The sequence below is a fragment of the Babylonia areolata genome, chromosome 15, assembly GCF_041734735.1.
Source record: "Babylonia areolata isolate BAREFJ2019XMU chromosome 15, ASM4173473v1, whole genome shotgun sequence".
Taxonomy (NCBI): Eukaryota; Metazoa; Mollusca; class Gastropoda; order Neogastropoda; family Buccinidae; genus Babylonia; species Babylonia areolata.
The window spans coordinates 30,776,226-30,787,969 of NC_134890.1; the positions used below are offsets into that span (position 1 = coordinate 30,776,226).

General features: G+C 48.5%; 1 protein-coding gene across 10 annotated transcripts in view; it reads right to left on the reverse strand.

The window, feature by feature from the left end:
- The window catches only part of LOC143290555 (CLIP-associating protein 1-A-like), a 193,693-nt gene that overhangs the window by 149,428 nt on the left and 32,521 nt on the right, over positions 1–11,744 (reverse strand). For all 10 annotated transcript variants that reach the window (XM_076600110.1, XM_076600108.1, XM_076600103.1 and 7 more), the window contains exons 3-7: positions 10,007–10,085; positions 8,926–9,029; positions 8,144–8,235; positions 4,241–4,414; positions 3,650–3,720 (exon numbers count right to left, since the gene is read on the reverse strand). In XM_076600110.1, coding sequence (XP_076456225.1) covers positions 3,650–3,720; positions 4,241–4,414; positions 8,144–8,235; positions 8,926–9,029; positions 10,007–10,085 — 520 coding nt within the window. The remainder of the gene's footprint in view (positions 1–3,649; positions 3,721–4,240; positions 4,415–8,143; positions 8,236–8,925; positions 9,030–10,006; positions 10,086–11,744) is intronic.

Consider the following 11,744-nt stretch of genomic DNA (forward strand, 5'->3'; position numbering starts at 1 on the left):
GGGACAGACAGACAGACAGACACAGCAGAACAGAACAGAAAAAAAGGAAGAGAAAAGAGACCGATGCTGTGACCTTGGGACAGACAGACAGACAGACACAGCAGAACAGAACAGGAAAAAAAGCAGGCAGAAGAAAAGAGATCAATACTGTGACCTTAGGGCAGACAGACAGACAGACAGGCAGACAGGACAGAATGCAGGAGAAACATCACATCTACTGATGTCAGCATATCACAGACAGTAATACACTTCAGAATAGACAGACAGACAGGACAGAATCCAGGAGAAACATCACATCTACTGATGTCAGCATATCACAGACAGTAATACACTTCAGGATAGACAGACAGACGGGACAGACTGCAGGAGAAACATCACGTCTACTGATGTCAGCATATCACAGACAGTAATACACTTCAGAATAGACAGACAGACAGGACAGAATCCAGGAGAAACATCACATCTACTGATGTCAGCATATCACAGACAGTAATACACTTCAGAATAGACAGGCAGACAGGACAGAATGCAGGAGAAACATCACGTCTACTGATGTCAGCATATCACAGACAGTAATACACTTCAGGATAGACAGGCAGACAGGACAGAATGCAGGAGAAACATCACGTCTACTGATGTCAGCATATCACAGACAGTAATACACTTCAGGATAGACAGACAGACGGGACAGACTGCAGGAGAAACATCACGTCTCCTGATGTCAGCATATCACAGACAGTAATGCACTTCAGGATAGACAGACAGACAGGACAGAATGCAGGAGAAACATCACGTCTACTGATGTCAGCATATCACAGACAGTAATGCACTTCAGGATAGACAGACAGACAGGACAGAATGCAGGAGAAACATCACGTCTACTGATGTCAGCATATCACAGACAGTAATACACTTCAGGATAGACAGACAGACAGGACAGACTGCAGGAGAAACATCACGTCTACTGATGTCAGCATATCACAGACAGTAATACACTTCAGGATAGACAGACAGACAGGACAGAATGCAGGAGAAACATCACGTCTACCGATGTCAGCATATCACAGACAGTAATACACTTCAGGATAGACAGACAGACACTGAATGCAGGAGAAACATCACGTCTACTGATGTCAGCATATCACAGACAGTAATGCACTTCAGGATAGACAGACAGACAGGACAGACTGCAGGAGAAACATCACGTCTACTGATGTCAGCATATCTTAGACAGTAACACACTTCAGGATAGACAGACAGACAGGACAGAATGCAGGAGAAACATCACGTCTACTGATGTCAGCATATCTTAGACAGTAACACACTTCAGGATAGACAGACAGACAGGACAGAATGCAGGAGAAACATCACGTCTACTGATGTCAGCATATCACAGACAGTAATGCACTTCAGGATAGACAGACAGACAGGACAGACTGCAGGAGAAACATCACGTCTACTGATGTCAGCATATCACAGACAGTAATGCACTTCAGGATAGACAGACAGACAGGACAGACTGCAGGAGAAACATCACGTCTACTGATGTCAGCATATCACACACAGTAATACACTTCAGGATAGACAGACAGACAGGACAGAATGCAGGAGAAACATCACGTCTACTGATGTCAGCATATCACACACAGTAATACACTTCAGGATAGACAGACAGACTGCAGGAGAAACATCACGTCTACTGATGTCAGCATATCACAGACAGTAATGCACTTCAGGATAGACAGACAGACAGGACAGACTGCAGGAGAAACATCACGTCTACTGATGTCAGCATATCACAGACAGTAATACACTTCAGGGCCGTCACCATGGCAAGGGCCGGGAGAACAAAGTTGGCTGCACGTGAGCATCCGTGCACATGCGTGCGTGTATGTGTGTGTGTGTGTGTGTGTGTGTGTGTGCGAGTGTGTGTGTGTGTGTGTGTCACTGTGTTTGTGTCACCATGCGTGCGTGTGTATGTGTCACTGTGTGTGTGTGTGTGTGTGTGTGTGTGTGTGTGTGTGTGTGCGTGCGTGCGTGCGTGCGTGCGTGCGTGCGTACGAGTGAGTTTGTGTGCACGAACGCGCGCAATTGTGCATGCACGCCAAACCATGAAATCCAAGCGGCTCTCTGCGTGTGGGTAATGTGAAACATCTGCTCACTATCTTTCCAACCCACCCCACCCCATCCCACCCACCATTCTCTCTCTCTCTCTCTCTCTCTCTCTCTCTTTTAACCAATAACCCCCCCCCCTTCCCCCCCGCCCCCCTCTCTCCCATCTCCCCTATGCCTCTCCCACCCCCATCTACTGCTCTGGACATAAAATTCAACAGAGGTTACAGCTTATATGGGCGGTCTCTTGACGAAGATGTGGTGCTGGTGACAGAGAGAGAGAGAAATGGGAGGAGAGGGAAGGAGAGAGAGAGGGGAGAGAGAGAGAGGGAAAGGAAAGGAAACACACAGACATGCCAGTTGACAAAGCGGGAAGGAGATGCTATGCATGGGACATAACTCCGTTTTCATGCAACCGGGTCGGCCAACACACGCTTATTTCCCTTGATACCCCCCCACCCCTCCACCCAACCTCCTCCTGAAATAAATCACGTTTTCGTGCGTGCGTGCGTGCGTGTGTGTGTGTGTGTGTGTGTGTGTGTGTGTGTGTGTGTGCGCGCGCGTGTGTGTGTCAGTGTGTGTATCTGTGGACGTGCTTGCGCAGTGTTATCATATATGTCCTGTTTTCATCATAACTGTCTGGCCGTTTCTCATGCCAGCTGCACTTAACAGACATACAATCCGCTGGAAACACTGAGAGAGAGACTGAGAGAGGGCGAGAGACACAGACAGACAGACAGAGACAGACAGAAAGAGAGAAGGGGGAGACACAAAGACAAGAGAGGGAAGACACAGTCAGACTGACACAAAGAGAGAGAGGAAGTAGACACAGACAGGCAGGACAGAGAGAGAGAGAGAGGGGAGGAGGATTCATACACAGAGTCACAAAGTGAACGACAAAGAGTGGAAGGGACAAACCGAGACATTGTGGCCGATACAGAGAGCGAGAGACAGACAGACAGACAGACAGACAGACAGAAGGATACTGAGAGAGAGAGGGAGAGAGAGAGAGGGAGACAGAAACAGACAGACAGATGACAGACAGACAGGCTGACAGAGACAGAAGGAGACTGACAGAAAGAGAAAGACTGACAATGACACTGACAGAGAGACACAGACAGACAGATAAACAAAGGCAGAAGGAGACGGACAGAGGGAGAGAGACAGACAGAGACAGAGACATTGAGACAGACACAGGCCAGAGGCAGGGACAGAGAGACAGATACACAGAAAGAGAGAGAGAGAGAGAGAGAGAGAGAGAGAGAGAATATATACAGAACCAACCGCTACAGACATGACCACAATCAAACTTCAGGTTATAAACACGGCGACACCAACACAGCCGTCATGACAAATCACATACACTCAACAGGAGGAACAAACCCCGCAGAGGAGGGCGACAAACCAACCAACCAACCAACCAACCAGGCCAGCAACCAGCCAACCCACCCACCAACCAAGCCACGCACTACACTGATGTGTGTGTGTGTGTGTGTGTGTGTGTGTGTGTGTGTGTGTGTGCGCGTTTGGCACTCACCCACGTCAGCTGTCGGCAGCATGTTCCCTGATGCTCTGACGTCGTCAAACCTCGCGTAAATCTGGGACAGTCTGTCAAAACAGGCACACACACACACACACACACACACACACACACGAGCATACGTGTTAATTCCATGAACACAAGTGCGAATATAGACTGAGATGAATAGCTGAGAATACAGATCAACAGTACAACCACCACCACCACAGACAGCTATCTAACCTAATTCACTTTCTCCTCTCCCCCTCCTTTCCACTCAACCCCCTACTCCTCTTGTCTCCCCCCCCCCTCCACACACACACACACACATACTTTTGTGGGGAGATGTCCTTACGGCCAAGGTCAGTGCGAACTTTCATGCATGTTTCTATTATATAACATAGTACGCAGAGTATTGGTTCAACCACCACCATGCAACCGTTCCTCCTCCCCTTTTTTTCCACCTTCCCTACGCCCCCTATCCTTCCATCCCACTATTCACCTACCCCCCCGCCCTCCCACTCACTAACTTGTTCCACGTCCCTACCCCCCCAACCCCCTCCCACCCAAAAGAACACCACCACCACCACCCACTACCCACTCACTCACTTTTGCGGGGCGATGCCCTTACGGCCGAGGTCGGTGCGGACCTTCTCCCCGACGTGCCTGTAGATCTCGGTCAGCGTGCTGACGGCCGCCTCCCTCACCTGCCCGTTCTGGTCGTCCAGCAGCCGGCAGATGGCCGGCACCGTCTTGGACAGCTGCAGGCTTCTGGCACCGTACCTGTGGGGGGAGGTGAGGGGACACTTCAACACTGTTGGTTACACAACAATAAAGAGTCGACAGCAAAGTGAGAGCTGTATGATCAATGGTTTCTCCATTGCAATGGTGAGTCATTCACAGCTTAGTCATTTGTGAAGGACCATGACTCTCAAACTAGGAGGCAAGGCTGCACTGGCTCTAAGTGCTGTAGCCTTGGGGGCTAGTTGGGCTCTGGGAACTATCCCAACGCCGACTGTCCTAAAAACCCCTTTGGCCGAGAGAGTGGGGATGTAACTTGGGCAAGACGCTCTCCACGATAATCAAATTCTAGCCCAGATAGTTAGGACAGCACATGCATCCTCTGCTGTTCTGATGGTCCTGGTCGGACACGGCTGACTGTTTCACATACAAAGAGGGGTAACTCTCTCTATTTACAAGGTACACAACTGCTTATGCCACCGATTCAGCTGGCACACAGGTAAGTAAAAGGTGCACTGGAACAAACCCAGACACTCCCTCAAAAGACAGGACGCCCCGGGCTTGTCCTTATACCGAACATTTGACGTGCACACAGCAGCAATGACTATAGAAATCTTATACACAACTTGGCTTTTATTCAAGACTGGCATTGCCTCTTCATCCTGAAAATGCCACACGGAATGATGTACAGACAATACAGAACAAACACATAGTTGTTTTGATGAATTTTTGAGTCTAACAGTTGCTTATTGACCTGCCGACCGAACAGGGCCTGCATACGTCGCCACTGCCCTGTCACTGTGAATGGTGTGTGTGTGTGTGTGTGTGTTTGTGTGTGTCTGTTGTCTGTCTGTCTCTCTGCCTCTGTTTCTGTGTGTGTGTGTTTGAGTGTTTGCATGTGCGTGCATGCTTGTGTGAGTGCGTGTCTGCATGTGTGTGCACGGTCAACGGTTTAATGGTAGAAGAAAGTATGGTCGTCAACCCTTCATTCAACAAGCTGGTCAGCAGTTGTCTGGTGGGAATGGTTCTTGGGCTGGTTGGACTGGGAGAGCTAGTTGTTGGCTGGATGAGGTATTTGCCGGCTAGGTGGACTAGCTGCTTACTAGGTGGGCTAGCTGCTTGCTAGGCGAGCGAGATGCTTGCAAGGTGAGGCAGCTGCTGGCCATATGTGTTACTTGCTTGCTAGGTGAGCTATTTGCTTGCTGGGTGAGCTGGATACTAGCAAGAGGGCTGGATAGATGAGTTAGCTACTTGCTAGGCGAGCTAGTTGGCTTAGATCAGATAGCTACTTGATAGGTGGTCTAGTTGGCTTGGATGAGGTAGCTACTTGATAGGTGATCTAGTTGGCTTGGATGAGGTAGCTACTTGCTACGTGAACTAGTTGGCTTAGATCAGATAGCTACTTGATAGGTGGTCTAGTTGGCTTGGATGAGGTAGCTACTTGATAGGTGATCTAGTTGGCTTGGATGAGGTAGCTACTTGATAGGTGATCTAGTTGGCTTGGATGAGGTAGCTACTTGATAGGTGATCTAGTTGGCTTGGATGAGGTAGCTACTTGCTACGTGAGCTAGTTGGCTTAGATGAGGTAGCTACTTGATAGGTGGTCTAGTTGGCTTGGATGAGGTAGCTACTTGATAGGTGGTCTAGTTGGCTTGGATGAGGTAGCTACTTGATAGGTGGTCTAGTTGGCTTGGATGAGGTAGCTACTTGATAGGTGGTCTAGTTGGCTTGGATGAGGTAGCTACTTGATAGGTGATCTAGTTGGCTTGGATGAGGTAGCTACTTGATAGGTGGTCTAGTTGGCTTGGATGAGGTAGCTACTTGATAGGTGGTCTAGTTGGCTTGGATGAGGTAGCTACTTGATAGGTGGTCTAGTTGGCTTGGATGAGGTAGCTGCTTGATAGGTGGTCTAGTTGGCTTGGATGAGGTAGCTACTTGCTACGTGAGCTAGTTGGCTTAGATGAGGTAGCTACTTGATAGGTGGTCTAGTTGGCTTGGATGAGGTAGCTACTTGATAGGTGGTCTAGTTGGCTTGGATGAGGTAGCTACTTGATAGGTGGTCTAGTTGGCTTGGATGAGGTAGCTACTTGATAGGTGGTCTTGTTGGCTTGGATGAGGCTGGTTTGGATGAGGTAGCTACTCGCTAGGTGAGCTAGTTGACTGGTTTGGATGAGGTAGCTACTCGCTAGGTGAGCTAGTTGGCTGGTTTGGATGAGGTAGCTACTTGCTAGGTCAGCTAGTTGACTGGTTTGGATGAGGTAGTTACTTGCTAGGTCAGCTAGTTGGCTGGTTTGGATGAGGTAGCTACTTGCTAGGTCAGCTAGTTGGCTGGTGTGGATGAGGTAGCTACTTACTAGGTCAGCTAGTTGGCTGGTTTGGATGAGGTAGCTACTTGCTAGGTCAGCTAGTTGGCTGGTTTGGATGAGGTAGCTACTCGCTAGGTGAGCTAGTTGGCTGGTTTGGATGAGGTAGCTTCTTGCTAGGTGAGCTAGTTGGCTGGTTTGGATGAGGTAGCTACTCGCTAGGTGAGCTAGTTGGCTGGTTTGGATGAGGTAGCTACTTGCTAGGTGAGCTAGTTGGCTGGTTTGGATGAGGTAGCTACTCGCTAGGTGAGCTAGTTGGCTGGTTTGGATGAGGTAGCTACTTGCTAGGTGAGCTAGTTGGCTGGTTTGGATGAGGTAGCTACTCGCTAGGTGAGCTAGTTGGCTGGTTTGGATGAGGTAGCTACTTGCTAGGTGAGCTAGTTGGCTGGTTTGGATGAGGTAGCTACTCGCTAGGTGAGCTAGTTGGCTGGTTTGGATGAGGTAGCTACTTGCTAGGTGAGCTAGTTGGCTGGTTTGGATGAGGTAGCTACTCGCTAGGTGAGCTAGCTGGCTGGCGTGGATGAGGTAGCTACTCGCTAGGTGAGCTAGTTGGCTGGCGTGGATGAGGTAGCTACTTGCTAGGTCAGCTAGTTGGCTGGCGTGGATGAGGTAGCTACTTACTAGGTCAGCTAGGTGGCTTGTATGCTCTTTCACTCTATCTTAAAATGTAATATTATCTTACCCCAGTGGGTTTTTTTCTTTTCTTTTTGCATGATAACTGATGTGTGCGCGGGGTGATCAGGGAAAGAGTGTGTCTGCTACTCATTCGTTTTTCTCTTTGATATTTGATGACGGGCATTTTGAGTGAGCTGAGAGAGAGAGAGAGAGAGAGAGAGAGAGAGGGGGGTTGAGGTTAAAGCAGACGATAAAGTATTCTGAAATGAAATGAATCGAATTGAATTGAATGAGGTAGCTACTTGCTACGTGAGCTAGTTGGCTTGGATGAGGTTGCTACTTGCGAGGTGAGGTAGGCTTGCTTGGATGAGATATCTACTTGCTAGGTAAGCTAGTTGACTTGGATGAGATATCTACTTGCTAGGTGACCTAGTTGGCTTGCTTGGATGAGATATCTACTTCTAGGTGAGCTAGTTGGCTTGCTTGGATGAGGTAGCTACTCGCTAGGTAAGCTAATTGGCTTGGATGAGGAAGCTACGTGCTAGCTGTGCTCAACGGATGAGGAAGCTACGTGCTAGCTGTGCTCAACGGATGAGGAAGCTACGTGCTAGCTGTGCTCAACGGATGAGGAAGCTACGTGCTAGCTGTGCTCAACGGATGAGGAAGCTACGTGCTAGCTGAGCTAGTTGGTTGGTTTGGATGATGTGTGGCTACTCGCTTCATGTGAGCTAGTCGGGTTGCAGGGTTCCAGGGTGGGGAAAGTAGTGGCAGTGTGTGGGGGCACAGCACTGACCTGTTGATGGTGTTCTGCAGGCACACCAGCACCCCCTCCCTCACGTGCCACAGCTTGTGGGAAAAGGCCCCGGACATCCGCTCAAACACGTACTGCAAAACAAAACAAAAAAAAAAAAAACCCCGATACATCACACACACACATACACACACACACACACAGGCAACGCATGAGCGCGCACACACACACACACACACACACACACACACACACACACACGCGCGCGCACGCACGCACGCACGCACATACATACGCACCCACACCCACACCCCCCCACACAGGTTGTCGTCATTTTATGAAGAGCAGCAGAGACGAAGAAAGGAGGAGCACACACACACACACACACACACACACACACACACACCACAGGTTGTGAGTATACATTTTCAGAATTTCGTTCTCTCTCACAGTGCGTTGGCTTCAATACACACGGGCCGGGCCGGGTCGGGCTTAAGCTTCTTCTTTTTTTTTATTTCTTTTATTATTAATATTATTATAATTATTATTCGTAGTAGTAGTAGTAGTCGTAGAAGTATCATTATCATTATTATTATTATTATAACCATCATCACAAATTTGTAAGCAGATTGGTGTTGCAGCATTTGGATTCGTCCACACGCTTTGACGCTGCCTTGAAACTGAAATCGGTCACAAAGCCCCAGCCACCCCCCCAGCCCCTCCAACTGCCCCCCCCTCCCCCCGCCCCCAAACCCCCACCTCCCATCCCCAAGCCTCATGGGGTCCAGAAGCAGCAGCAGCAGCAGTAGGAAGCAGTGGCTTACCTGTGGGGAGGAGGCGGGCATCATCAGCTTGAGCAGCAGCTGCTGGGCCTGCTCCCTGACCTGGTCCTTGGCGTCCCCCAGTCTGTCGATGACTGAGGGCAGCACTGGCAGAACAAAAAAACAGCCCCCCCGGCAAACAAGTAGCAGTTCATGAATGACTCAATATATATATATATATATATATATATATATATATATAAACGCAGGGAGGAACACAGCAGAAATGGCAAAGATTTGAAAGAGACAGGAATATAAAACTATAATGAAAATCAAACAAAAGAGAAAAAAAAAAAACCAAGAGAGACAAGGCCTTCGAGACTCACTTGTGATACACACTTTTTTTCTTCTAATCATTATATGTGTTCTGTATTTGTTTTTATAAAGCTTCCGGTTAAAAAAAAAGGGGGGGGGGGGGAGGGGGCATAAAAGCAGATCTATTCGAACCAAGCATGTTCGGGTGGAAAGAAAATTATTACCTTAGTGACAGTGATATTGAGCATATATCGATGACGTTCAAAAATTAACATTTAAGCATGGTTCTTTAAAGCATGATAAATCGACTGCTGTATTCGAGGTGATAATACTGTTTAAATCATGTTATATTAAGTATATATATCTCGGGCATTTAAGAAATTCTGTGAAGTATGCCGTAAAGGAGACGTTGCCATCGCCTCAAGCACACTGCAACATCTAGCTTCGACAGGCTTAGTCGCACTTGGAAACTACGACACGGTCCATTCAATTTCTCTTTTATGTTCATTCTAGTTAATTCAGAATCCACTTTAAAATATTCATATGCTGTAAACACGTCGATGATGTAGTTAGTGTCACTGTGCGTGTTCCGTCCAGGTTATGTATTTGTTTTCTTTTAACTGCGAACAAGAAAAACGATGTCACGCCGTCTTCTCACAAACATGGCCTGCGTTCCGGAAACTGGGAAGCGGGATTGTGATTTTTTTTGGATCTGGATCGAGCCTCAACGAAATGAACCGTTAATGACCCGGAAATACAGTGAAGGTCAAAGGACGACAGAAGCCAGAAGGAGAGGCAAGGTGCAGCAGAGAAGGGAAGACAAGGTCACCTGTGGTGATGTGAGGTTTGAACTCCTCCCCCATGCGGTCCACCATCAGACACAGGACCTCCAGGCCGTTCACCGATATCTGGGGGGATCAAGCACATCCAGCCTCCCCAATCAGCATCTTTCTGCTGCATCTTGTACTGTGATTTAGTTCATATAATTATCTAAACACTCCCTCTCTCTTTTCTCTCTCTCTCTCTCATCCTCTGCCCTCTCTCTCATGTGCGCGCGCGCGCGCACCACACACACACACACACACACACACACACACACACACACACACAAACCCCGTACTAAACGGTAATGGCGTTGAAAATGATGCAGATGACAACATCAACAACAACAATAATAATATGAAATGACCGATTGCAAAATGATGATGGGTATGGCGATGACTGGTGACGACTGATGATGATCGTGATGATGAGATAGCAAAATGATGATGGGTATGGCGATGACTGGTGACGACTGATGATGATCGTGATGATGAGACAGCAAAATGATGATGGGTATGGCGATGACTGGTGACGACTGATGATGATCGTGATGATGAGATAGCAAAATGATGATGGGTATGGTGATGACTGGTGACGACTGTCATGATGATGACGATGATTCCCCTCCAAAAAAAAAAAGAAAGCTGGTGACAGCATGGGTGAAGGGAGGCATGGAGACAAGAGAGAGAGAGAGAGAGAGCGAGCAAAGATACAACTAATCACCATGATGTGGTATCATGCAGCGAAGTGGGTTGTGTGGCTTCATTTCCTGACTGATCAATCACCACTCAATCAGCCACATGACATCACGAAACTCCACACGTCCCGACTTAACTAATACCCCGCCTTCGTTGAAATCAACTTCCTCCCCCACACCCCACCACCCACCACCCCCTCCTTCCCCTCCTCCAAAATTAAATAAAAACGAAAATGACGGGGGCGTGTGTTTTCACTGCTTGGGGATTGACACAGGTAACTTACTTACAAACAGGAACGGGTACACTATAATAAAGAGCTGCTTGATGACCTTGTCAGGCGAAGACCCTCTGTGTGTTTATCAGCACTATTAGCAGCGACCAGTGACAAACACATGCGTTTACCTTGAGGTGTTTGAGGGCCTCTGTGTGTCATCACAGACATAACGCACTGGTGATACAAAGAGGTACTAGTCCTCGGAATATGTCCACTCTTAGTGACATTCGACGGAAAAAAAGAAAAAAATGGAGGGAGGTGGAAGAGGGGTGGAGAGGTGGATAGGGGGTGAGGAGGTGGTTGGGGGAGTGGGGGGGGGGGGGGGGTGTCAAAGGGATGAATGGAAAAAGGAAAGGGGAAAGTGTGACTGAGTGTGTGTATGCATGCATTGCTGTTGTGTGTGTGTGTGTGTGTGTGTGTGTGTGTGTGTGTGTATCATGAATGAAAAGGAGAGGGTGTTAGATGTGACTGTGTGCATCCATGCATTGCCGCTGTGTGGGGGGTATGTGTTTGTGTGTGCGCGCGTGTGTACCATTTATGTGTGCGCGAGTGTGTGTGTGTGTGTGTGTGTGTGTGTGTGTGTGGTGTGCGGGGTGTTGCTGGTGTGTGGTTTGGAGAGAAAGAGCGACAAAAAAAGAAAGAAGAAAAGAGAGAGAAAACTGGGTGATTACCGTGAGGTGCCTGAGCACCCTGTCGGACAGGGGCCCGCTCTGCACACAGTTGTACAGCCTCTCCCTCAGGGGCAGCCCCCCTGTCTCCCTCCTCTCCCGGGC